The sequence below is a fragment of the Manis pentadactyla genome, chromosome 4 (genome assembly GCF_030020395.1).
Source record: "Manis pentadactyla isolate mManPen7 chromosome 4, mManPen7.hap1, whole genome shotgun sequence".
NCBI classification, from domain to species: Eukaryota; Metazoa; Chordata; class Mammalia; order Pholidota; family Manidae; genus Manis; species Manis pentadactyla.
Window position 1 is genome coordinate 33,255,469 of NC_080022.1, and position 27,596 is coordinate 33,283,064.

General features: G+C 44.2%; 2 protein-coding genes across 8 annotated transcripts; one reads left to right on the forward strand and one right to left on the reverse strand.

The window, feature by feature from the left end:
• Positions 1-210: 210 nt before the first annotated feature.
• Positions 211-13,868, forward strand: TMEM269 (transmembrane protein 269). Of its 4 annotated transcripts, none has more exons than XM_057500110.1 (6): positions 402-527; positions 4,579-4,717; positions 8,361-8,458; positions 9,016-9,159; positions 9,786-9,986; positions 13,436-13,868. In XM_057500110.1, exons 2-6 carry the CDS (start codon positions 4,626-4,628, stop codon positions 13,570-13,572), a joined length of 672 nt encoding a protein of 223 aa, XP_057356093.1. In that variant the 5' UTR covers positions 402-527; positions 4,579-4,625; the 3' UTR covers positions 13,573-13,868. The 4 variants fall into 4 exon arrangements, with proteins under 4 accessions (XP_057356092.1, XP_057356091.1, XP_057356093.1 ...); XM_036892838.2 differs by lacking the exon at positions 402-527 and adding an exon at positions 1,445-1,779; XM_057500108.1 differs by lacking the exon at positions 4,579-4,717 and having other exon boundaries at positions 212-527.
• A 4,974-nt stretch (positions 13,869-18,842) lies between these two features.
• Positions 18,843-25,103, reverse strand: SVBP (small vasohibin binding protein). 4 transcript variants are annotated; one of them, XM_036892835.2, is made up of 3 exons: positions 24,985-25,103; positions 24,113-24,258; positions 18,843-19,284 (listed from the first exon to the last, which is right to left on the reverse strand). In XM_036892835.2, exons 2-3 carry the CDS (start codon positions 24,224-24,226, stop codon positions 19,198-19,200), a joined length of 201 nt encoding a protein of 66 aa, XP_036748730.1. In that variant the 5' UTR covers positions 24,227-24,258; positions 24,985-25,103; the 3' UTR covers positions 18,843-19,197. The 4 variants fall into 4 exon arrangements, with proteins under 4 accessions (XP_036748730.1, XP_036748732.1, XP_036748729.1 ...); XM_036892837.2 differs by having other exon boundaries at positions 24,113-24,278; positions 24,985-25,053; XM_036892834.2 differs by having other exon boundaries at positions 24,113-24,283; positions 24,985-25,053.
• Positions 25,104-27,596: the final 2,493 nt, after the last annotated feature.

The window sequence follows — 27,596 nt, forward strand, 5'->3', positions numbered from 1 at the left end:
ATGTCACTTACCTGCTTAACACTATTTTCGGGACTAAGGGTAAATTACTCAGCTTGTCATTTATCTTAAATACTGGGGTGTGTGTGTGGGGGTACGTATTACATATGCCTAATGGTTCTTAGAGGACAAAGACACAGCAGTGAATCAGATAGTCAGAGCCCCGCTCACACAGAGCGTACCTCCCAGGGGCCCTTCGCAGCCCGATCTCCCCCAGCTTCCTCCCACTTCGCGCACACCGTGTGGGCTCTTCACCCGCCGAGCCTCCCCACACCCGCTGTGATGGAGAGACCGGACCTCCTCCTCCCAAATCCCTCCATTCCCCTCACTGCGCCCACTACAAGACCTCGGGGTCCCCAGCACATTGAGGCCCCGCCCTTGCCCCTCGGGGATTGTGAGCTAAGCGTCCGGAGTAAGAGGCTCGGGACCGGGGCGGCTCCGCCGGCCTGGGCTGGGCCCAGTCCGCCGCACGGGAAGCGGGGAAGGAAGGAGCGCGGCCGCCACCCCGCCGCGGAATGCCCAGTCCCCAGGTAAGCACGCGCGATAGCGCTCGGGCCCGGCGGAGGGAGCTGCTCCGAAGGGCGGCTGCTCAGCCCGGCTCCATCTTTTTGCTGGGGTGGCGCCACTGCCGTCGCGGTCAGGTGGGGCCTGGCCAGGACGCCCACGGCGGGCGGGGAGGGCTGCGAGGGGATGCCGGCCTCCCCCGCAGAGGGCCGCAGTGGGGGCGCCACCACCTGGAGACGCCGAGCCAGTGTCGCAGCCCTGCCGAGCGCGCCACCCGGGCATTCTCACTCTGGCGCTGCGCCGGGCTCTCCGGGCGAGAAGCGGCACCAACTTGCCTTGCCTTGCCTGAGAACCCGGGCCACCCGCCACTCTCCCCTCTCCTTCCGCAGATATCCCCTGCGTCCGCCGTTGCCGCTGGCTCACCTCTCCTCACTCGCCAGTCTGTGGCTGGATCCTTTTCTTCAGATCCCCTCCTCCAGATCACCCTTCTCTCCCAGCTCATATGTGACCAAGACACCCCTTACTACACATCACTACCTACTCACAGGCTGCAGGTCAAGGTCACAGGACTGTCCCCCCCTGTAGTTCCCCTGCCTCCAGTCACCCCTCTCCCTGGGATCCAGTCTGCTCATTGTGCTTTTGCACCTGCAATTCCCGTTGTCAAGAAGGCCCCCATTTTGTTCATCCTTAAAGACCCTCCATAAAGATACCACCACTTGCGTGAAACCTCCCTGCCCCCACTCCAGACTTAGTTTGGCGTCAGCCTGTGCAGCCACAACAACTGGACATCCTCTGTCCAAAATAACACAGGCCACACTGCCTTCATTGTCTGTACACACTTCTGTCTCCCCTGCCAGACTCTGAGCTTCTTGAGGGTGCAGATGGGTCTTGTTCTCCCTGTCCCCAGAACACATGGGCCTAGCACAGAGCAGGCATCAACAATAAATTTTTTATGAGTAAATGGAAGATGGTGTAAGCAAAGCTTAGATGCTGGGTGTGTCCAAGAGGCTAGATCACTGAGAGCTCATTAGAGAGGGCTTCTTGGAGGACAAGCTGAACAGGCTTTGGTGCAGGGGAGAGATGTGACTTGGTGCAGTATGAGGGTCTTGGGGAAGCACCAGAAAGATGCACTTTATAATTTAACAATCATTGAACAACGTTATTGTCAAGCCTCATGCTGGGCACAGGAGACCTCAGTCTGCACGCAAGTTGCCTCCCTTGTAGTAGAGGAGGAAGACAAGACAGGCAAAGCCGATGCAGAGTGCCCAGGGTCACATGGCGAGCCCGAGGGCAGGTGGTGGAATAGAGGAGGAACATCTCCCAGGCTCCGGTGGTGGGTTCAGGCCTCCCAAGGAGGGCCTTAAGGGGTGCAAGAGAGTTGAGCAGGATCTCATCACGAAGGATTCTACACCGAATGAAGGAGTTGACTCCATCTTGAGGGCTCTGGGAGGTACTGATGGCTTCCAGGAAGCTGGGGAGTGACAGGATCCAGTCCTGCAGGCCTCTGCTGCACCATGCCTCACCTCTGACCCCTCTGGAAAGCCTTCTTCAAGCCCCTTCACAGGTTGGGCCCCTCTTCCATGCTCACTTAGCAGCCTGGTCATTTTTTTTCTGTGTGGGGTTGAATTCTTCTGCTAGACTGAGCTCCTTGAGAGACGAGACCAGATCTTAATCTTCTCTGTGTCCCAGCACCAGGCACCAAACCTTGCTCATGACCAAATGTTTGCTGAATGAATGAATTGTTCCTTTGTTCTCTGCATTTCTATAGTCCTCACTCCCACCACATCTGTGCATCCCTGAGACTTGTGTATTTTGCTGAAAATAGCATTTAATTGGGAAAGAGGAGGTCCAGTTCAAATTCTGGTTCCACCATTGATAGGACAAATTGCTTAACTGTCCTGAAACCTCAGTTTCCCCACCTGTGAGAGGAGGTACCACCATGAGCAGAGTCTGCGAAGTCTCCACATGCATGACTCTTATTTTCCTGGGTGTGTTCCAGGAAACTAAGTTCCATGACGGCGGGCACCAAGCATTTTCTACAGCACCTGGCTCAGTCTGAGCTGACGGTGAATACAATGCTTAGTCCTATTGGTTGATAGACAGCAGAGTATAGAGGAAAGAACACACTTAGGGCAAAGTTGTCTTGTTCTGCCACTTTTGGTGTGACCTTGAACAAGATTCTTCTCCTCTCTCAGTCTTCCTTGCCTTACCTGGCAAGTAGAGATTTTAACCTTACCTGGCCAACCTCACAGGGCCAATGGAAACCATAGACATGAAAGTTCTTTGTGAATGAAAGAGATAATATAGCAGATAACTGATCATTAATTTAAAGATTAATTGTGAAATAGTGCAGATGAGGCATGTGTGGTGCTTGGTAGGCATGCCCCGGGCACCTGCTGACTGCGTCTGACAGAGGTGCTGGGGTGCTACTCTTCCAGGCGGCAGTGCATTAGGCTGGGAACAGAGGTGTCTGGTCTTGCTGGGGAGACCTAGGGGAGCAGGAAGGAGTATACAGCCAGTCCTTTGTCCCCGTCCCCTCCCAGATTTCTCTGGCTCACACTGCTTCCTGTCTTAGGTCTTGAGGGTCCCTGGCATAAGAAGGTCTCAGGAGCCCTGATGGCTTTATCAATGCAGCTCCTGATACCCCACGGTGAATGAAACTGGCCTATGGGATCAGTGAGCCCCAGTTTATCAGGTGCTGTCCTGATAAACTCCCCATCATAATTTATCTTAACTTGTCCAGACCGGAAGGGCCTGGGGCTGTGTGGAGGGGCTGAGTGGAGGCAGGGACTCAGCTTCCTTACCTCTAAAATGAGTGAGAAAATGGGCAAGAAAACACCTTGGAACTTGTATCAAGTGCAGGGTTACTATTTGTGGGTGGCATTTTACACCAACCAGGCAGAATTCTCCATTTAGAAAGCAAGGGGGTGCTTTCTCTAAAGAAACTCAGTTCCACAAGCACTTTATAGTAAGAAGTGTACATGTTTGGTCTTAGAGTAAAACCAGAGACAGACAGGCTGTGTAATGGACAGGGCCATCTGATTCCCAGCTGGGAGAGGCTGGAAGGGGCGAGGAGGCCTGGGCAGGGCCTGCTCCCACTGGGGAGGCTGTAGCTGCCTTGCAGGGCAGCCCAACTGAGCAACCCCTGTGCCCCCTGCCCCGCAAACCTCCTCCTGCTGAGATCTATGCCCCCAACAGAAGCACCAGATTTGAATCAGGTGAGATAAGATTCAACTCACCTAGTACGTGATTGTGCCAATATTGCCATTTCTCTGAACCTGTTTCCTCATTCATAAAATGGGGATAATGAGAGCACCATCTCCTGAGCTCGTCAGGATCAGAAGAGATAACAGAGTACAAAATGCCTTGTGAACTGTTTTGTGTTGTATATACTCATTTTTTTGTTTCTCGTCACTTCCCCTGTTGGGGCTGGGCCTGCTGTTCTGGGTGGGCCTGTCACAGCCCGACCTTAGGGCACCTTAGCCATAGCCCAGTCCCTCTGAGGGAGTGAGTGTGACCTGCAGGACAAAGGAGCCTGAGTCTGCAGCGGGTCCCTTCCCCTGGACAGCCTCTCCCCACCTGGGCTACACCTGGGGTGGACAGATTACCCCTTCCCAGAGTTTTTTTCCCTCCTGTGAGGTTCACTCCAAAGTATTAAACATAGCTTTGTAATTAAAAAAAATAAAAGAGTTTGTCTATGAGAAAGAGCTCTATGACAAAAGGCTAATTTCTCAGCTGAGGGCAAGGGCCCATGCCCTTGTATCCTGGGTCATGGAGGTGCCAGGAGGATCAATATATGGGCTGGAGGAAGGACAAGGGATGCAGTCAGAGAGGGAGTGGAAAATGCTGGTTCACTTGCTTTGCTGTTGAATTGCCCAAGACACTCATCTTCAGTCCCGTTGTCTTTACCTCTGGTCTCCTACATCTGCCTCCTGTGTTCTTCATTCCAGCCACTGAGACAGTGTGGGGAGGCTGCGGTTCTGGGATGGGGCCTAGGGGACAGGAGCTGCCTGGTCCCAGGAGCCCCTTCTGAGACTCTGACCTGGGGAGCTCCTTGCTCCTCTCTCCTCTCCCCAGGTCTGTGCTCCAGTTTCTTCCTGACCAACAACTGGAACCACCTCCAGATGAATGAATTTTCCTGGAAAGATGTTACCAATGCCTTATCCTTGGCCAACATGATCCTGGGGCTCTTTTCCATCTTCTGCAGCTTCTGCAAGTAGGTCGGGGCCCAGCAAGCTCTTAGCCAAGAGCTGGCGCCAATGGCCTGAGGCAAGGAGTGGAGACTCTAGAGAGCCAGGCACTGAGGCACAGGGATCACCTGCAGAAAGTGCAGTCACGGGGAGTCAAGGCGCCAAGATCCTAGCCTCAGTTCTACCACCTCCCTGATATGTAACCTTGGCTGGGTCGTATCTCCAGCCTTAGTTTCTCCATCTTTAAACAAGGAGCCCACACTATGGTCTCTCCAGTTGCTTCCAGCTGTGGCAGTCTAGAACAGTTTTTGATGAGCAAATGAAGAGATTCTCTTCTGGTAGTCTTTACACAGTCACTGGGCAGGCACCTGTTCAAATTTCTTGATTCTCAAATTAGAATCTGGTGGGCTATTTAAAATTAGCACTATCCTGGAAAATCTGAGACATGTATATGGGCCCCCAAAAAGCTGTCAGCAAATTGTATTTCTGTAAATCGAATCATATTTCAATGCTTTGTCAAATCAGCTCCCTACTGATAAATCCTTTAAAATGCAAATAACATCATCCTAAACTGTTTGTTTCTCTATAACCATCAGCAAGGGACATCTCTGGATCTGTTTCTCATCCATAAAGTAAGATGCTTATACCTGATGATGGTTAAGTTCCCTTCTGATCTGAAAATTTTTATGATTCTCTAAATCTGGATTTTTTGGAGCCTCACGAATGGGAGAATACCTGCAGAAGAAAATCTCTGTCTCCTCAGTTCAGCCGTGTCTTCTGGGAGTGTAGTTTCTATGCCACATGGTAGACCCAGTTCCCTTTAGACACATAGGTATAGGTCTAAACAAAGGAAATACTGAAGTTGTTTGGGGATAGCTGACGTCTTTGGGGTCAGGCCTTCTGTTCACTTCTGCTGGGACCCCAAGCATTGCAGTCAGGGAGGGTATAGATTTAGGAACGGCTTGCCTCGGGTTTGCCTGAGACTGGTGGCTGCTTTCATAGGTGTCTGGGATCATGTGCTGGACAGAAGCATAGAAACCTCAAATGCAGGATCTGAAAGAGCTCATGGAAATCATTTAGACCATCAAAATACATGAGACAAATGATGATAGAACTGCAAGGAGAAACTGATGAATCTACTCTCCTCATTGGGTATGTCAGCCCCTCTCTCTCAGTAATTGATAAATCTAGCAGGCAGAAAATCAGTAAGGATGTGACTGCACTGAGCAGCACCATCAGTCAGCAGGAGCTCATTGATATTCAACTGCTTCTTCCAACAAAAGCAGAATACACATAGACTACACTGCGGGCTATAAGACATAAGACATACTGTAACACATTTAAAAGAATAGAAACCATACAAAGTATGCTCCCAGATCACATGGAATTAAACTAAGAATCAATAACAAAGATAACTAGAAAATCCCAAAATATATGGAGGTTAAACAACAAACTTCTAAATAATACATAAAAGAAGTCTCAAGAGAAATTTTTAAGTATTTTAGACTAAAAGAAAATGAAAATACAACTTATCAACACTTTGTGAGATGTAGTAAACAGCAGTAGATTGAAATGTATAGCATTGAATGCATATATTAGAAAAGAAATCTGCTCTGCAAAAGACAACATCAGGAGAATTAGAAGACAAGCCACAGACTGGGAGAAAACATTTGCAAAAGATATATCTGATAAAAGACTATAATCCAAAATACACAAAGCTTAAAACTCACCAATAAGAATATAAACAACCCATTGAAAAAATGGGCCAAAGACCTTAACAGACATCTCAGCAAAGAAGGTATCCAGATGGCAGATAAGCACATGAAAAGATGCTCCCCATCATATATTGTCAGGGAAATGCAAATTAAAATAATGAGATATCACTACGCACCTATTGGAATGGTCAAAATCTGGAACACTGACACCACCAAATGCTGGAGAGGATGTGGAGCAACAGGAGCTCTCACTCATTGCTGGTGGGAATGCAAAATGGCACAGCCACTTTGGAAGATGGTTTGGTGGTTTCTGACAGAACCAAGCATACTTTTACCACGTGATCCAGGATTCACATTCCTTGGTATTTATCCAAATTAACTGAAAATTATATCTACATGAAAACCTACCCATGGATGTTTATGATGTTTTATTATTCATAATTGTCAAAACTTGGAAGCAACCAAGATATCCTCTAGTAAGTGAATGGGTGAATAAACTGTGATACATCTAAACAATGGAGTATTATTCAACACTAAAAAAAATGAGCTATGAAGCCAGAGGACATTAAGGAAACTTGAATGCACATTACTAGGTGAAAGAAGCTAATCTGGAAAGGCTACATACTATATGATTCTAACTAAATGGTTCTGGAAAAGGCAAAAATATGGAGATAATAGAAAGATCAGTGATTGCCAGGGGAGGGTGGGAGGAAATGAATAGGTAGAACACAGAGGATTTTTAGGACAGTGAAAATGCTCTATATGATATTATAATGGTGCATATAAGTCATCATACATTTGTCCAAACCCACAGAATGGGCAACACCAAGAGTGAACCCTAAGGTTCACAATGGACTTTGGGTGATAATGCTGTGCCAGTGTAGGTTCATCCTTGGAATGTGCCAAGAACCAGAACAAATTATTCTGGTGAGTGAGGGCAGGGGGCATATGGGAAATTTCTGTACCTTCCTTTTAATTTTGTTGTAAACTGAAAACCTCTCCTAAAAATATAAGTCTTAGAAAAAAATTGAAAAGAAGGAAGATCTAAAATCAATAATGTAACCTTACACCTTAGCAAACTACAAAAAGATCAAATTAAATCAAAAGTAAGCAGAAGAAAAGAAGGAATAAAAATGAGAGCAGCTATCAACAAAATTGAAAATAAGAAATCAATAGAGAAAGATCAATGAACCAAAGAGTTTGTTCTTTGAAAAGATCAATAAAATTGATAAGCCTCTAAGCAAGCTAACCAATAAAAAGAGAGAAGACACAAATTACCAATATCAGAAATGAAAGAGGAGCCATCACTACTGGTCCCACAGACATTGAAAGTATAATAAAGGAATATTATGAACAAACTCTATAAATTTGATAGCCTGCATGAAATGAACCAATTCCTTAAAAGATGTAAGCTACCAAAAGTCACTCTAGGAGAAATAGATAATCTGAAAAGGCCTATATCTTATTAAAGAAATCATTTGGCACAAACTCCTCATTTTATAGATGGAGGAACAGAGGCTTTGGGGTGGGGAATGATTTATCTGAGATTTCACAGTGGCATGGCTGCAGAGACTGGGTTAGAACCTAGGAGCCCTGTGCTATTGAATAAATACCTGGAATTTAAAGTTGAAAGGATCTTTGTAATTAACTAAGGGGTTCAGGACACTCCTTTAAGACTGTGGGTTGAAGGGATATAGGTGTGTGTGTGTGTGTGTGTGTGTGTGTGTGTGTGTGTGTGTGTGTAAAGTAGCGAATATCAGAAGGGATGTAAGTGTGGGTTGGGGAGCAGGTTGGGCAGGCGTGTGTGGATGTGTGTGTGTGTGTGTGTGTGTGTGTGTGTGCGCGCGCGCGCAAATGTAGGAAGTGTATTGATGTCTTGGGGGTTTGTGGAGTGGTTGTCCAGTAGAGACTATGAAAGCACTGCCCTATTTTGGCTCGCTGGTCTGCACTTTAGGAAATCCCAGTGTGCCTCCTGGATGCTTCTGATCAGCTTCCTGTTAGACATGGCAGTTGGGGCAATGACCAGACACCTCACCGTTTGCCACAGATCAGGTAGGTGGCAGAGCCTTAGTCCCTGACCCAGGAGCACCCATCTCAGGTCACCTTCTCCTTCCTCTAACATCCACAGGTCCTTGTCAGTTGCTACTCCTGTTCACATCCTTCTGAGTGTAGCAGAAGCAGCCCCAGAGCAGGTGTTTGGGAGCCCCCCCCCAGTCTAGATCTAGCACCTCTGCTGGCTCACTTACTCATCTTGGCCATCCTCGTCCTCACTCAGTTTCCTTACCTGCCCTGCCTCCCTATTCGGGTCTGATCCAGGAATCAGGAGTGGAGCGGTGATTGTGGTGCGGGGGGAATGGGAAAATGAAGATTACCCCAAGCAGAGTGGCTGGTTTAAAATACAATGACATATTTCCATGTAAGATTTTGCTTGATAAGTGGGCTCCACAGTTCATCAGTTTGTGTCCAATCTGCAGACCACCCAGTGGGAGCAGCTGCTGCTCTCTGGGACCTCAGACCCTGCCTGGCAGCGCTCCAGCTCCTCCACCAGAGGAGGCCAGGATACAGACATATGAGTGTTAAGTTCTTCTAACCTTGGCTTTCTGGACCAGGAACCAAGCTGAATGACTTTGCTGTCTTCACCACCTTTGGCCTGGGCTCAGCCCTGCTCCTGGGTGTGGATGGACCTCTGAATGGTTCCCTGGTCATCATTTATGTGCTAGCTGCTTCTTTCCGCCTGTGCTTTTATTCAACTGGTGAGTGGAACCTAGCCTTATGGCTGAGGGTAGGAAACACTGAAGGGGAGGTGCTGTTGGGGGGGGTAAGTCAAAAGCCTGGGGGGCAATAACTTACTCCTCCCCCGCCTTCTTTGGAGCCCTTCTGTCTTCCCTTTCTCTGCCCTAGGCCCACTGGAGGCTTCAGGCTGCATTGGCAGACCCTGGCCTGGGGCTGGGAACCCTAGCTATGCCTTTTTCTTACTGTGTGACCTTTAGATGGAGCATATGGATTCATAGATTCTAGAACTAGAGATCATCCTCCAGTTTCCCAAAACTGATGGAGAAACCAAGCATGGCCAGAACAATTGCCTTGCCTAAGGTCACAACGCATGGGGGTGCGGAGACAGACTTGAAGATCTCTTCTACAGAGGCTTCCTAGGGGCCAGGGAACACACCTGGTCCTAGCTGTCTGCTTTACCTTGGGATCCAGTGCAAAACCCACATATCATCTCTCTGAATGACTAGATGCTTTACAGCCACCATTGCCCTGGAATTAAGGGGATTTGGAGTGTAGGGTGGGGAAGACCCAAAGAGAGGGGCTTTCTTCATGTAGGTACCTTTTAGCCACGGGAAGCACTCAAATTCACCTTATCTTTCCCTGGCAGGTGTTCCTTCCACATACAAGGGTCTGCCCTGCCCCTACGCTTCCTGTGTTTTGGCCTCCACCTCCCTGCTTACCAAAGGCAACACATTCATTCTCTCTTGCATGGCCTTACTCATGATTCTATTCATGATGGACCAGAGCTACTATCCACATGATGAAATCCTAGAGTCTGAGAACTGGAAAAAAATGGTGTATTTAGGAGGTGAGTGAAAATACTGCTCTCAAATGTCACTAGTTGATTATCACAATTGTTCATTTCCACCCCACACCTCACCCCAGCTTTCCCTACCTCCCTTACCTGCTTTATTTATTTCCATAGGCTTCATTTTCATCTGGCATATATTTGTTTATTGTCTATACATATACACTAAACCTACCCCCAATAGAGGACTGTCTTTTATTCAGCTATAATCCCTAGGACATTGGATTGTACCAGTCACACAGTAGGTGCTCAATAGATATTTATTGAGTGTTATTAAGTTCAACAGAAATTTAGGGAACACCCACTTATGCCAGGGACTGGGAATCAAATTGGCAAACTAGACACACACATCCTGCCCAAGGATTTGCAGTCTGATAGAGTAGACAGTCACTGTACAGGGTGCTTTGAGAGAGTATCAAAGGGTGACCTAATTTAGACTGGAATGACCTCAAGGGTGGGAAGGATCCTTAAGGAGGTGATGCTTAAATGAAACCTGGGTGAAGGTGGTCAAAAGGTATAAACTGCCAGTTACAAGATAAATAAGTCCTGGGGGTATAATGCACAGCATGGTGACTATAGTTAACAATATGGTATTACAGATTGGAAAGTTGCTAAGAAAGTGGGTCTTAAAAGTTCTCATCATAAGAAAAAAAAATTTGTGACTGTGTGACATGGTTGATGTTAACTTATTGAGGTGATTACATTGCAATATATGCATGTATCAAATCGTGATGCTGTTATACCTCATGTAACTAATACAATATTACATGTCCGTGATATATCAATATCACTGGAAAAACATTTTCGAATGAATGAAACCTGCAAAATGATTGGCCAGGTGGGTAGGAGGAGTGGTTCAGAAGGAAAAGAGTATTTTGTGAAGGCTCTGAACAGGAAGGTGCTGATGCATTAGCGCTGCAGTGTGGCGGGAGCTTGCTGAGGGGGCCAGTGACACAAGCAGGCCACCAAAGTGAGCAGACTGGGCAGGATTTGGGATTTGATCAAAAAAGGCAAATGAGAAGCCTCTGAAGGGATTTCTGAAAAACAGTTTTAAATGAGTACTCTGCCTATAAAGTAGAGATTAGATTGTAGGAGACTGAAAATGGAAGTCAGTAAATTAACTTTTGGACAGATGATAGGTGACGTAGTGGTGGATATGGCGATATTTGAGATAAATGTTGGAAATAGAATCAATATGGAGGAAGGAGGGTCTGGGCTAAAGCAATTGAGTGATGGGTGCCAGGCCCTGAGATCCTGGCCACTGAGGCCCTAGCAGATGTCTTCCTGGAGTTTTCCCTGACTTAGGGCTTCCTTCAAGGAGTATCACTTTTTCTTCTTTTGAAATGTGTTCATGTAAACAGGACAAACATCTGTGAGGATACTTAGTTTCTCCCTTTATTCCCTTGTTGGGGGTCCCCTCTGCTTTGCAGGGTCCTTGGTTCCATCCTGACCTTCCCCTTTAGGTTCACAGCCTTTTTGCTATAGCATCAGCACCAACTACACTGCCCACATCCAGGGGCCTCCTGTGTCCCAGGTGGTGGAGGCAGAATGGTGCTGAGAAGAGCCTGAGTTTGGAGCTCAACAGACCTGAGTTCAAATCCTAACTTCTGCACATACCAGTTGCATGAACTTTGGCTAATTACCTTGCTGTTTTGAGCTCAGTTTTCTTCATCATAAAATGAAGCCGATAATCTCTGCCTTGCAGGATTCTTGAGATTAAATGAGATAATGTATATAAATTCTCTGGCATAGATATGCTCCATAAATGGAAATTTCTAGCCCCATTCTTCTCTTCACCTGCCCTTCTATCTCATAGCAACAGCATGTCCCATAATGTTCTTTGCTCCCATAGACACCACTGATCCCTTGTCCTCAAAATAAACCGTACACTTGGCCTTAGCCTTCCTCGGACTGTGTTTGCTGCATGAGTAAAGGAGGAAGCTGCACCTCACAAACTTTGACACCAGTCATACCAGACCCTCCTGGAGAGATTTCAAAATGGTGGCAGTTGATATTCCTCTTCCCTGGAGTGCAGCCAGTCACCTTTTTAGACTGAGGTCCCTTCTTCCCAACTGAGCTTGGTACATCTGAGAAGCCAACCTATGGCTACTTCTCAGTAATTATCTTATGTCACTTATTGTCCAGGAGAACTCTCGTTTGAAGTATCTCATTGCCTCAACAGATCTAGGACTGTTGTGAAAGGCAGCACTTCAAAGGTCCAGTTCATCTCTGTAACTGCTTCTACCCCTAGAAGTGGTCTCCGTTGGGTCATCTGTTCTGCTTTCTTGTGAAGATACATGGTGGATGTTCCCATGGACATGTCATGGGTCCTTACTCTCCCCATCTCTTTTTGAGCTCTCTGTGGCAGTGTACGTGTCTAATTTTTGAAAGTCAGGCAGACAGGGGTTTGAATTAGGACCCTGTGCAGGTTACATCCCCTCTACATCCTCATCTGAAAAATAGACTAACTTGTACATCACAGGATTACTATGAAATGTAAATAAAATCATTTTTGTAACATAACTAGCAGAATGTCTAGTGCAAAGTAGATATTCCACAAGTGTTGGTGTCCTTCTGCCTTTTGGTGGTGAATCAGAGATTCAGATTGCATCAGGGACCCCCAAGGCCACCCCCAGGTTTATTGATTCCCTAAGACCACTCACAAGACTCTGGATGTAGTTGCACTCACAGCTAAGATTTCTTATGGCAGAAGGATAAGAAGCAGATCAGCAAAGGAAGGTGAGGGGTGAAGTCTGGGGGCAAAAAGCTTCCAATGGTCACCAGGAAGCTCTTTAGGGATCAGTGCTCAAGGTTTTTAAGGGGCTGGCCACATTGGCACCCTCTGTCCAGCAGGTACCAAAATTCCAGATTCCACAGATGGAAATCAACATTCAGTATATTCTGCCTGATTGTACAATCAGGCTAAGCACAGGGAGCCACTCATGTCAATTAGGGAAAGTTTTATACTGTGTAGGGAACTGTTAACTATTCAGAGTTCCAGACACCAGCCAAGGGCCAATTTGCAATCAGGCCTTTCTAAGCCTATCCAGTCTCTGGCTTGCTGTGTTAACTCTTTTATGCAGATGTGTAATATTGTATTGGCTATTGTCACATATTAAACTTGAAACAATTAGAAATATATGTATGTATGTATATATATATATTCTTTCTTTCTTTCTAAAGGGATCTAGTCAACTTAGAATTATTCTTGGCTAAGACTACTTTTGGATCTGAATTTGACAAAATGGAACCTGAGATTGCATTAGATGATAATTGTCTAGTAACATACAGACTTCTTAAAGGCAAGGCTCATTCTCAGTGGTTTTTGTTTCTTAGGCACTATGAGTAAAAACTGAAGGATGGAAGGATGGGGGTGGGAGAGTAAGGCATAGAAATACACGTAAGCCAATTCGAGAAAAATTGAATGTTTGCTTATTTTCTTCTTCCAGGTGTCATCATGCTGTTGTTGTCTCCATTTCGGCTAACTGCTTTTTACTACCTGATATGGTCACTCTCCTATATCTTCTTTCCAGATGCTCTGTGGGGCAAGGCAGTGTGTCTTAGGTTACAGCTCCAAAGAAACTGAACAGCTCTGCCCACCCCCATGGCCTCATGCGATTTGTGCTAGCATGTTGGGCCAAGCTTTGCCTTCTCCTCACTAAATCTTTCCTTGTCCCTATATTGTGCGTGCACTAGATACTTGTTGCATTGATCCAGAGCAATCCACAATGGGTTAGTGGCCCTCTCTTCCTCCTCTTTCCCTTGGGGACAACAGTTGTTTAGGACCAAAGAACAGAGTTTTATCCAAGCTAACTTTGGGCCGGGTTTGATTTCCAGTTCTGCACCCCCTGGGTGACCTTGTGCACCAAGGCAAATCCCTCGGAAAGGGGGATGTCCCTTCTCAAACGTGGAGATGGTATAGCCTCCACCTTGGCCACACCCAGGAGCAGGGCTGAACCCAGGCCAAAGGTGGTGAAGACAGCAAAGTCATTCAACCTTGACTGATCATAATTACTCTGGTGGTGGGGTGGGGTTACTGAGGCATTTCTTAAGCCTGAAGACCCTGGCTCTATAGAGCAGAGCCAGTCACAGGACAGTCACATTGCCCAGTTTGAGTGTGTGTAGGTTTTTTTATAACTTAAAATTCTGTATTTCAACAGTCAAAGCTTCTGCCTTTTGCTTGGCTTAGAGATTAGGCACACTGGCTGCTTGAGGGCATCACCTGGATTCCAGGATCACAGTGTGTGTTTTTCCCAAGCTTAAAAATACTAAGCTCTAGGTACTCAAATGCCACTTCATATTCTAAAATTCCAAGTTGAAGAGAAATAAAATATATTGTAGGAACCCTGAAGTTGCACCTCACAAAGAACTTAGGCCCCCTGAGAACAATGACCCCCCCCAGCACTGCCTGCTTTCTGCCTCCAGGGGGTATTCCAAAGGATCGTTGGCTAGTTCCACCCCTTCCTCAATATGGCACCAGAGCACTTTTTAACCCTGGTCTAACTTCTCTAAACTCGTAGAACAATGTGTATGGCAAATATGCATTAAATCTAAAATTAGATTTGTGAAAAACAAGAAGCCCATGAAGTCCACATGGTTATGGTTTGTTTGGCTTTAAAGGAACAGAGAGTGCCCTCTGCTTCCCACAGCTGGCAGTCATATCTCTGTTGCACCATTTCTATTTTTTCATGCTTACATGAATATGTTTGTGTCCCACTGGACTTCAAGCTCCCTCAGTTTAGGTTTTTGTGTTTCTGCTGCCTACCACACTGCCTGCCACTAAAAAATACTTACTTTGTGGATGAAATTATTTTTGTGTGCGTTCTAATGAGTCCTGTACAAGGAGACTTTAATGTAATAAGAATCTTACAAATATACATGGGCTCAATCTTTTGTTCTACTATTTGGTCTTTGACCCTAGTTACTGAAACGGGTCAAGGTTCAGAGCGCTTCCAGCTGGTGAACGTGCCCTCACTGGGAGGCTGCCGCACTCTAACGCCACAGGGTGGGAAGCTCCTGCTCTCAGGGCCCTCCCAGACTCTCTAGGTTCTCTCTTCACCTGGATGTTCATCAGTATCCTTTTATAATAAAAAGGTGAACATAATTTAGAAACATATATATACATGGGCTCAGACATTTCAGTTATATCCTCTGGTGTTGAACCTCATTTCAGTGATGCTATCCTTTATCCAAATATCTCAGGAGCTCCAGTTGGCAAACTGTTGTCACATGAGCTTCTAGAAGCCAGCACCTAGCACAGAGCCTTGATACGGTAGGTGCTCAAAAAATACTTATTCTACTCAGAACCAATCAAATCTAGTCCAAAAACGTAATATTTAAGATCAGCCCATGATGCCCTCTTGTTAAACTGCATTCATCATCAGAGTTGGCTTCAAATGACTTCTGGCTATTTCTAAAACTTGCAATTACATTTAAAGGAAGATGGATCTGAAAGAGGATTTTTGTGTCCATTTTGAGCCATAAGAGCAGAGTTAGAATAAATATGTAGACCCAAGGAAGACTGCTTTGAGAACGGAAATACCATTTGGATATGGAAACTATGCTTTGTTTGTAACAATAATTCATACTTTGTTGTCTCAAACAAAAGTTTAGATTAGTGATGTGAGGATAGTTACAGGTTGGCTGAGAGCCTCTTGATTTAATAGATGGAGATATGGGCTTCCTTCTAAGTATCTGGGAGGAAGGCTGTACTTCTGCAGTGGCTCTGGGGCCTTGGGGTGCTAATGCTGACCACTCAGCACCTTGACTTCCTCAGTCAGGAATACAAATAAAAAATAGAACAGCTAAAACAGAATAGGTCCTAAGATAAAGTATGTAAAAAAAATGTTCTAACATAGAACAGCTCTTAGAACAAGTAGGGAAACCAACACTATAAAAATACACTTCTCAGGTGAATACATGAAGTCAGAGGAGTTAGTTTTTGCTTTGAGGCAGCTCTGCTAGTTCTAATCTTGGGATGAAGTATAGATTTCCCTTCTGTTGATGTCTAGTTTCCTCCTAACTACTACTTGTGTCTAATGAGCAGAACCAAGTGATTCTACTTTTTAGCTCTGTGGCCTTGAGTAAAAGGCTTAATCCCTCTAAACCCATGTCCTTATCTGTAAAATGGAGTTACTTCCTCTCAGGGTTGCTTTGTGTATTAAATACAGTGACACATAAAATAACTGCAATAGTGAATGGGATGTAAAAGGTGTTAAATAAATGTTAGTCTGCTCCTCTCCCCTCTAACCTTCCTTCCCATTATATATTGTTCCATTAAAAATAATAGTATTAATAGTAGTTAACATTATCTAATTCTTCCCATGTGCCTCCAACTATCCCTTGCAGTTTACTATTTCACTTAATGCCCATACAACCCAATGAGGTAGGTGACCATGGGCTTAAGGTCAGCAGTTCTCAAAAGTACAAAAAGTTCATTGATATTGTGTCAGATTTCAAGTTGCAACTAACCTTTAAGAAACTACCACATGCTGAATTTTGGTGTAGTATTAAAGAAGAACACCTATGATGATCTAAGAGAGCTATTAACATGACCCCCTCTTTTTCAACTGCTTATCAGAGTCCAAATTTTCTTCATATGCTTCATAAACAACATGAGAATGCAGAATGCACCAGCAGATATGAGAATCCAGCTATTCCTTTAAGCTGGATGTTAGATTTGCAAAAATGTAAAAACAATACCACTCTTCTCACGAAATGATTTTTAATTTGGGGAAATATATATTTTTCACACAGAAAACTTATTTATGTTTAAAAATACTTATTCACTTAAAAATAATACAAATATATTACAAGTTAACATAAATAACAAAAAAACACAAGCTCTTTGGTGTCCTCAGTTTTTAGAGCACAAAGGAATCCTGAGACCATAATGTTTGAAACTCACTGACTTGGGGAGATTAAAATTTGCCCGAAGTTCACGCAGTAAGTGGTATGCCCAAGAGTCAAATTAAGGCATCCTGACTTCTAGTCAGTTTTTTCATTATTAATTTTTTGATGCAGAGCTTCAGAAACATCTGTTACCTCTGAGAAACTGGGAGTGAATTACATCAGGGTTAGGGAATTCCAGGCAGGTCAGCAGAAACTCTGTTTTTCTAGTTTGCATTAATTATGCTTGTAAGAGCCTTAGCATTCAATGCTAACCCAATTATGGATACAAACACCTCTGGACCCCTTACCATAGTATTTCTAGTTACAAGATGAAAGTCTTTTTCTTTAAAATGTGAACAAAAAGATGTCCCATTCCTGTTTTGAACTTTTTTTTGAAACCACAACCCACAGTGAGAAGTAACTTTTACCTTAAATGCCAAATATGCATTCATAAGTGGATTTAGAAATGAAAGCTTCGTGAAACAATATCCTTAACACATGTGATGGTTTTTAATCTGTTCTATTTCATTAAGAAGAAAAGTTGGCCATAATTAATTAGTTTTGCAGCTACCTGCAGTTTGCAAAACTGTTAATACTAGAGCACTTCTCTAGAACAGAATATATCCAGGGCTCAAACATGTTAATACAAGTAGTTCCCAACTAAGGAGCAGAATCTTTCCAACCAGTGTTCGTGTATTACTTGGTTATTTGAAATTGGAAACACTTCCCATGAAACAAGGTGGTAAGGGAAAGGAAGCAACATTTACTGAACATTTATTACATACATTATCTTACTTATTTCTCAACAAATGATCCTCAGAGGAAGAAAATATTCCATTACATGGATGGGAAAAGTGCGACTCAGGTTAATAATTTATCCAATGTCATAGAATTGGTACTCGACCATAGGTTATGACTCCAAAAACTGTGCTCTTTCTAGCATACTACACGACTTCCTTAGGTTTATGATGACAGTTCATCCCCAAATCCCTCCTTCTAAAAAACAAAACCAAGAAACACCTACTCAACTCAAATTCAGCAGGACACTTTAGAAACTCATTATCATTTATAGGGGTTATCTATGCAGAGATTATTCTTAATTATAATTTGGGCTCTCAAAAACACACTCTGCGGTGGTAGCAAGATTCTTACATCCCATTAATGCCCAGTTGACTCCTAAAACAAGCCACAGCAATGGAAATAGAATTCTCAGTGACTTCAGAGGCAGCTGGGAGACAGGGGAGATGGAGATCCCTTGAGATGTTCCCAGCACCGGTATGGAAAATCCAGGCAGTTCCAGTGTGGACAGTAAAGGAGGTGGCAGCGTCTGGCTCTTTTGTCCGGAGTGCTCTGCCTCATGCATACTCTGCTTCCTGACACTCTGCTTCCCCTTATTCCCAATAAGTATCTGGAAATTAAATATCCTGGAAGAACAATCTCTCCTTTTGCTCTGCATTTAAATAACTCTAAGGCTAAAGATGAACCACCATTCTTGATACAAATGTCTGCAGCAGAAATTGTATTTCTACACCTACAGATGGCAGGTGGGTCAGGAGGTTCTTGAGGACCCAGTCTGCATATTCCCATCAGAAACCCGTGTCTAGGCCTAATAAAGTAGCCCCCAAAATGAAAACCTGCACACCCCTCTCCCTGTTGGTGCAAGCCTGCTGCAAGCTGTCCACAGCCACAGGGTGAGAGGAATCCTAGCTTCAAGCGTCTGACCCTGAGTAGTGGCCCATCTGGGAGTAAAGGGCCACATAGCTACACCTATGTGGCTTAGGAGCTGTAGGGTCCGCAAGCTTTAGGTCAGGAAGGAGGAAAACTGGAAGCAGACATGTTCTTCCTTCTCCACCTCCCCCGAATGAAAAGAGGTTCCTATGCTCACCTCAACTTTTCTTCCCTAGTACATTCTTTCTGGCTCCTCTTTCTCTGGTGAGGCACCCCCAAACAGAGTGTGAGCAAAGGAAGATTTTATTTAGTATTTTATTTGTGTTTTTGGAGATTTACAGTTTCACCAGAAACACTGACATTTTCTCAAACAATAGAAAAAGGTTAAAAAAATCTACTGTCTTAAAACAAGTTTTGATCTATCATTTTAAAACAGAATAAAACAAGTCTCTTCAGCAAGCACTGGGCCAATTCAGATTGGAGGAACCAATGAAGCCGAAGTACGTACAAGAAGTTCAGATTTATCCAGTTTTAGGAATAATGCACATGTCCTCTTGTCTAATTCTGTAAGGCTCTAAATGAGCCATCTCAGCTTAAACCTGGTAACAAGCTCACAAAGCCCCGGGTCCCATCTAGTTTGCACCTGGGCGGCTCACTCTCCGGGAGGCTGCATCTGCTTACAGAACTCATCAAACTGTTGCTGCTCCAGCTCGGTCATGACTCTGTTGAGGGCATAGATCTGAATGAAAGAAAAAAGTATGTTAGCAGAGGAGGCAGCTGCTCAACATACCTGCAGACACAATAGCCTGTGTCATTTGGAAATGTCAGTACTTCACAAGTACTGCAGGGATAGTGATAAGGGAACAGGAGGAGGTAGATATTAATTCCATTTGGGGAATGAGGAAAGGAAAGGAAAGAAGCAGTGAGGCAGGTGGCTTGTGTGGCCTTTAAAGGATTGGTGGGATTTGAATAGGCAGAGACTGGGGAAGGGACATGGTAGGTGAGTGCAAGGGGATGAATATTATGATTCAATAAATATAATGGGGAAGTACAGAATTAGTTCTGGAAACTTCAATTATGCTAATATGAATGATGTTATAGAGTTGGGTTTGGGGAACTAGAGAAAGCAAAAAAAGTATGTTGGGTAAAAAATAGTAAATGCTATGCCAAGGAATCTGGGCTTTATCTGGCTGATGCTGCAGAGCCAACGAAGGTAAGTGGGCAGGGCGGCAACTCGATTACACCTGTGCTGTTGGAAAGATAACTAGAGACCATGTGAAGGATGGAGTGTGGGGAACAGAAATGATAGGCCACTTCGGAGGTATCTAGTATATTAGTCCAGGGAAGAGGTGGAAGGAATCTAGGGCAGGTAGTGGGGGTGGAAAGAAAACCACACAAGACATTCTGAGGTGAAAGGCAGGGTGTCTACCTTATTCCTCAGCTTCTTTATCCTTGCGGTATCAGTCTGTCCACTAAAGAACAGAAAGAGCATGAAACTTCCTAATTTGTAGAAGAAAAAAATGAAGGGGTGTATTTGTGTGTATTGGATATAGCTTGATTAAAAAGAAAACAAGAAAAGGCAGGAAGAAACTGAGAAGTGAGACAAACAGAAAATACACACTAAGAGCAGAAGTTAATGAAAAGGCAACTAGATGTGCAGTGGAGAGGCTCACTGAACTGCAAGACGGTTCTTTGAAAATGCTAAAGAAAATCCTGCAAACCTGACATGCCTGATCTAGATAAAAAGGGAGTGGACACAAACACCGTTAGAATTAAGAAGAAAACAAGACTGCTGTAAAGGAGATTTAAACAAAAGATTATCAACTTTGTGTCGGTAAGTTTGAAACTTAAATGAAAGAAACTCCTTGAAAGAGTAAAATGATCAAAACCGAGTAGAATAAGTAGAAAGTTTGAATGCCTTCTTCCAATTTTTTTATTGTGGCAAGATCCTATAATCTTTAAGGGAAATGGAATTCCACACATTGATGAAAATAGTTACATGCATCAACACAAATGAATCTTAAAAAGCATAATACTGATGGTTAAGATGGTTAAGTTGGCTGTTATATATATTTTATCACAACAAAACAAATAAATCTTAATGGTTAAAAAAAAAGTTGGTGAGTGAAGAGAGCCAGTCACAGAGTAGGTAACATATAAAGTTGAGAAACATGCAAAACTAGACAATATATTGTTATGCTACAAAATATTATTTAGGGGTACACACAGAAATAGTTCATTCAGCACTGAAGGGAGTGATTAGCACAAAATTAAGGGGTAAGGGCACTGCCAGTGGGCAGGGGCGGGAACATGGCTGGAGTAGGGCCTGAGGAGCTTCTAAGTTATCACTCATGTTCTAGTTTTTTAGCTGGGTGGTAGGTACAAGGGTGCTGGTTTTATTCATCTTCTTTAAGCCACACACACACACACACACACACACACACACACACACACACACACACAGACATGTATGTTAAACCTCTGTTTCACACAGTCATGCCTTACTGAGCATTTGCAATCTGCACATTTCTTTGCTAGGGATTGAGGAGGATTTTCATTAGCTTCTTGGAAACCTCCGCATCAGGGAGGCAGGCTGGTAGAAGAAGGGTCTCAAAATGGTCTGGGGGACTAAGCCAAGGAATGAAGTACTTTCAGAAAGGAAAGGGTCACCAGCAGTATCAAAAGCTATCTCAACTGCCAAATACGCCTTCTGTTCCCATTCACTCATGTCTCCATCCCACTGAACTTTCTGGAATGTGGCATCTTTGTAGAATTGAATGGAACTGTGTCGCTTCCTCCCTGCAACGGGTCTAAGACGTCACATTCCTATTTTAGGAGATTACATTCCAGGCAACACAGATGAAGAAACAGCAAGGCAGCTGTAGGCAAAGGTCAGATCTGTTTTAGATTGCTGTCCTGTCCCTCAGTCCCTCATCCACTAGGGATTCTGGTCAGATCTCTTGACTTTAAAATGAAGACAAATCCTTCTACCTCATAAAGACAGGTATTTGATATCTCTTTACCGTACCCCAGGAAGGATTTACAAAGGTTGAAATGGGAGTAAGCAATAGGCCTGCTGTGAAGACACATGGGTGTGCATATGTGGCTGGCTGGTGCCTGGCACATCTGAAGAGCTCAACAAGTGGCAGCTGCCGCTAGAGAGCAAATCCAGTATACATTCCAGAAGTCACCATAAGCACCATCAGCCATTTGATTTTTAGTCCACATGACAAAAGCAAGCCAACTGCTTGGAAGCACAAGGATTCTGGGAAACACTGCGGCTGTTTGCTGAGTGCTTCCTCTGTGCCAGGCAGTGTGATAAGTACTTTCATATAACATTTCTGTCCTGATAACAAGCTTGTGAGGTGGCTATTACCATCTCATTTTACCAAGGAGGAATGAGAATGGTGGTTCAGAGGTTACATGCTTGGCCAAAGTCACATGGGAAGAACTGGGATGTGAAGTCAGACAAAGGAATCTTACCCGTGGAACCTAACTGGAAGGATGTCAATAAGGACATGAACAAAGTCCTCAACAGTATCTATCCCTACAGTGTGCACAAAGAACACTTTCCTGTTTCTTCTAGCAGCCCTCAAACTATTCATCAATGTGCAATTGCAGTAAAATCATCTGGGGCCTTGGATCTAGGTAGGGATGGGGGTGGTGATGGAAAGGGGAGGACAATTTGTTAGAATCCAGGTCCACAGCTCTCACGTGGTCTATCTTTATCCAAAGGTAAATTTCAGTTTATGGATTAACTTCAAGTTCACTATTAAATATATTTATTACATTTCCTGTCTGCTTCCCTGCTAAGTGCAAGCTCCACAAACGCAAGGACTCTTCTCTGCCTTGTCCAGGCTGCATCTCAAGTTCCTCCAACAGTGCCTGGCACATAGCAGCAGCTAAATATTTGTTTAATGAATGGATCAGATTAACAAAAATGTAGTCTGCCACTATCAAGCATTGGAAAAGAAGTGAGGAATGAGAACTCTCTTACACTGCTAATGGGGGTGCAAACTTATACAGTCTCTTTGAAAACAATTTGGCAATGGCCAATAAAATTGAAATGTACCCAGTAATTCTACTTCTACTTCTAGTTATATACGCCCTACAGAAATTCTAACATAGGTGTCAAAGGAGACATCTAAAGTTCTTCACCACAGCAATGATTGTAGTAGCAAAAAAACTGTAAGTAATTTAAATGTCCATCACTGGAGGAATGGATAATAAGTGGATTCATAAAACAGACTACTATAAGCTAGTATGAGAATGAGAATAAACTAGATTCTTGTGTTAACATGAGTAGTTCTAAAACACATAATGTAAGCAAAAAGAAAATAAGACATAGAACTGTATTGATGTAAAATTTTTAAGCAAAAGAACATTGCATGCTTTCCAAGAATACCTATTAATATACTTGAGTATCAAAGTATAAAAAATAAATGTTGCCCACAGGGAGGGCAAAAAGGGTATAAGACATGAAATGGACAAAGGGAACTTCACATTGATATGTAATTTTTGTTGTTGTTGTTGATATGTAATTTATATTTATCTTATTTAAAGAAAACTCCAAGCAACTATGACAAAATGTTAACCACTATCAATCTGGGGTGCTGAGTACCCAGGTGTTTGTTAAAACAGTCTATTTATCTGTATTTTTAAATTTCTCAAAAATAAGTAAATGAACAAAACAAATAGAGGGAAAAGAGTACAGCAAGCTTTTTCCTGATACTAAATAGTAAAATAAAATACAGCTGATTGAACAGCACAGGTTTGAATTATGCAGGTCCACTTATGTGCAGATATTTTTCAATAAATGTATTAGAAATTTTTTGGAGATTTATGACAATTTGGATACATTTTTTTTTCTATCTTACTTTATTATAAGAAGGCAGTATGTAATATATATACAAAGTATGTGTTAATCAACTGTTACCAGGAAGGCTTATGGTCAACAGTAAGCTATTAGCAGCTAAGTTCTGGGGAGGTCAAAAGTTATACAGATGTTTGAGTGGGGTAGGGAAGGGGTCATACCCTTACATCCCCCACATTGTTCAAGGGCACTCATTTCTGGATGTAGTTCAACATAGGCCATGTAAACAGTTTCAGCTTTTAATTCTCAGGTTGATTGTTGACTGAACGAAGGGACACAGTGGTGGGCACAGAGCTTGGGCCTCTACTTCCTGGTTATAAGCACCCCCTCTCCAGGCCAAATTCAGAACATGTGCTGGGGGTGTCTGATGCTTGCTCTCCCTCACCCTGACCCCACCCTTACATGTCTCTTCACCTTCTCCTCTCTTCCTTCCCTCAGGTCCCTATCACAAAAGCTCTGGGCTAGGAGTCATCTAGAGACCTGGTACGCCAGGGCCTTGCCATGAGATGCTGACTTGCCATGAGACTCTGCGTTGCCACCACCCCGTTTGTGACCTCAGAGAGCTCGTTTCTTCACTTGGCTGCACACCTGTGCTGCCTGGCGGCAGAGCGCTCTCTATCCCAGTTCTCTACTATTTCTGTTCCAGCATCATCTTCAGCAGACTACACGTATACACGCCCCTCCTTGATCTCACCTCTGCTCTTTGTCTCTGCTTCAGCTCCTGCTGGGCTGATTTCTGCTTGGCCTTCTCAGCTCTGCTGACAGGTTCTTTAACTTTGGATTTTTCTTTCCGAGCAGGTGGATCCATGACTTGCCTTCTGAATACTTCTTAGCTCTGACCTGGATGGTACAGAAAGAGGCTGATCTTAAAAAAGAAAAAGGGGGCGGGGGATGGGGCGGAGAAATAAAGGAAAGGAAGGAAAGAAAGAAAAAGAACTGCCAGTCACTGGCCTAACGAGTCCCAGCCCAGCGCTGTTCTTTGACAGGTGAGGCAGAGTGGCCCGGGGAACAGGGCACTGGATTTGGAGGGGTAAGGGCTGAGTCCCACCGCCACGACTTCGCAGGGCGCCCCTAGGAAAACCTGCCCCCAACTCTGAGTCTTAGTTTTCTCTGTCTGCACAATGGAACAACAGTTCATTCCCCGGCCTCCTGCCAGGAGCTGCCGTGTGGGCCCAAACGAGAAGGGTGTGAAAGCGTTTCACACACGGAGGCGTGCTGTACCCAGCGTGGGGTTGTCACACTGTGAGGACGCCGGGGCGCGGGGGCACCAGCCAGCCGCTCTCTCGAGGCGCGGAAGCGGGGAGGCCGGGGCGTCTCACGGCCCCCGTCTGCCGGCCAGGGCTTCCCCACCGCGGCCAGGCCCGACAGTTGCATCTCAGCGCTGCCCGCTCGGCACGCCGCCCTCGGACGCCCCACCCCGCCCGCCGCGGCACGCTCCGGGTGCAAAATGGCGGCGGGGGGCGGGCGGTGCTCGGGAGCTAGCGCCTTCCCTCCGCGGCCGTGGGACTGTGGGGCCCCACCGCGTGCGGACCAGGCCCCACGCCGGGCACCCCGGCCTCTCCCTACCTCCCGGCCTGGAGTTGCGGGCCTTCTGAGCCTCGGATGGGCGGGGCGGGGCCAGGAGCGGGGGCGGGGCGCGCCGAGGCCTCGCCCCAGGGTGGACCGCGTGTGCGCCGAGAGCTTGGTTGGGGTTGTGGGTCGGGCCTGGCCTGGGCCGGGGGAGATTCTGACCTGCCGAAGCTTCTCCCGGGGATGTTTTCTAGGATCGCTTCTGGGCTTGGAAGGGTGAGATCTGAAAACTAGACTAGAACTGGAACTTGCTGAGCCTCGGTTTCTTAATTCGGAAAGTGGGGGTGTTGATTGCTGCCTTGTTGATTTACCAGCTTATTAGGAAGATAAGTGAGATCCTGTTTGCCACAATGCTTTGAAAAAGGAAATCGTGATAAGTATAAATAGACTATATAAATATAGAGAAACGTTCAATTCACTGATAACTGGTAACTTTACAATTATTTTTATAATCACATTTTAAAACTAATTTTCAATTTAATGACTGGCTATCATTTTTCTTTTAAAATCAACTTCATTTTGGTATAATTCACATGTAATATAATACAACCCTTTTACATGTATGGTTCAACGAGTGTGGTAACTGGCTACCATTGTAACCACCACCACAGAATGTACAGAACATTCCCATGACTTCCAGAATTTCGCCGGAGCCCTTCCCTGCAGCCCTTTTATTTTCAGCCCTCCCACCTCAAGTCCAGGCACTCACTGATCTGCTTTGTCCCTATAGGTTTACCCGTTCTAAAATTTCTTAGAAATGGAATCATATCATTTTTCATCTATTAGATTAGCAAGGATTGAAGAAAATGGTAGATAACTGCTTTGACAACAGAAATCCTGTTCAGTCTAATAACAATAAAGATAACAAAACAGAAACAATAGCTACCTCTCTCTGGGCTATGTTCCAGGCCTGCTCTTATAGCTTCACACTAGTTAGCTCGTTTTTCCTCATAGTAAGTGTGTATCATATTATTAAACCCCATTTTACAGGGACTTGTCCAAAGATCACACAGCTAGTAAGTGCCCCAGCAAGTATTTCAGCCAGGTTTCAGGAAAAGGGCAATGACCTATCCAAAGGAATATGTGTTGGGTCCATTACTTTTGTTCTTTTAAGAACTTGGCAAGAACTGAAACAAATGGTGAATACTAAGCAAACAGTGAGGGGATAGCCTGGAAGGACACTTACAGGCTTTCAGGCAAAGAGTAAATTGTTACAACTTTTTTGGAAGCGAGTTTAGCACTACATACCAAAAGCTTTAAAAATGAGTACAACTCCACAAAAAGACAAATATTGCATGATCCCATTTATATGAAGTAATAGACTATCTAAAGTAGTTAAACTCTTAGAAAGTAGACTGGTGATTGCTAGGAACTAGGAGAGGAAGGAAAAAGGAGGTTGTTCAATGAATATTTTTTTCATTTTTTCAAGATTTCAGTTTTGCAAGAGAAAAGTCCTAGAGATCTACTGAACAACAATGTGCACATAGTTAATGCCACTGTAATTAACTACGTTTGATAACTAGGTAAATTTTATTTATGTGGTTGGGTTTTTTTTTTACTGCAATAAAAAGGAATGAGCCCAACCTTTGATTCAGCAACTCTGCTTCTAAGTTGTTCTAACTAAATAATCAGAGAGAGCACTATTTCTAAGAGTAAAAGACTGGAACCAAAATATTTGTAATACGGTTGATTAAATAAATGATAGTATGGCTATAATAGCTATAATTCTATGCAGCCATTAAAAGTACATAGATGAATATTTATTGACATATACTAAAATGTTTTTAGTATATTAAATGAAGTTGCAAAGAGGCATGTACAACATAATCACATTTGTTTTATTCTTTCAAAAAAGATTATTATATACACATGGAAGAGACCGGATGAAAACACACCAAAATGTAAATCCAAATTAAGAGTAGAGGTTCTTTTTACCTTCTGTGTACTTTTCTGTATTTTCCAAAATTTCTACAATGAAAACATTTACACTTCAGCAACATTTCCCTTTGAAAGCAGGAAGTATAGTAAATGTTTTTAAACTCCTATAGAAATGTTGACTGGATTATTATTAATAAAAGTAACCAAGCAATAGAAGGGAGAGAAGAAAAGAAAAAAATAAAAGTAACCAAGCCAGAGTCTATTTTAGAAATCTTGGCATAATAGTAGTATTTTACATCTGTGTCACATTGTACCATTTATAAACTTCATATAAGGTCTGGGTTAGATAACAGCCGGAGACAGGGCAGGGACCTTTGGAAGACTTTAGAAATCCAACAGACAGACTGGCTACGAAGGAGTGGAAAGCCAAAGTGGGAGATTAGAAAAATAGTGGGGCCACTGATAAGTGAAGGTTTGATGAGTTGGCTTGGAAAAGGATGAGGAAGAGGGTAAGTTAGAGGTTTATGTGTATGAGGAAGAAAGAGAGAGAGTTAGTTTATATTTACAAGGGCAAGAGGCAAGAAGAGTCATACCCCAGAAGGACACTGGTGTGGAGATACTGGTTTGGGGTTCCTCATCAGGAAGGTGAGGGCTGGAGCCAGGAGGGAGTGAAAGCTGCCTCCATGGTCTTCCTCCATGAGTTTATGATCTCTATTTCTCTCTCTCAGAAC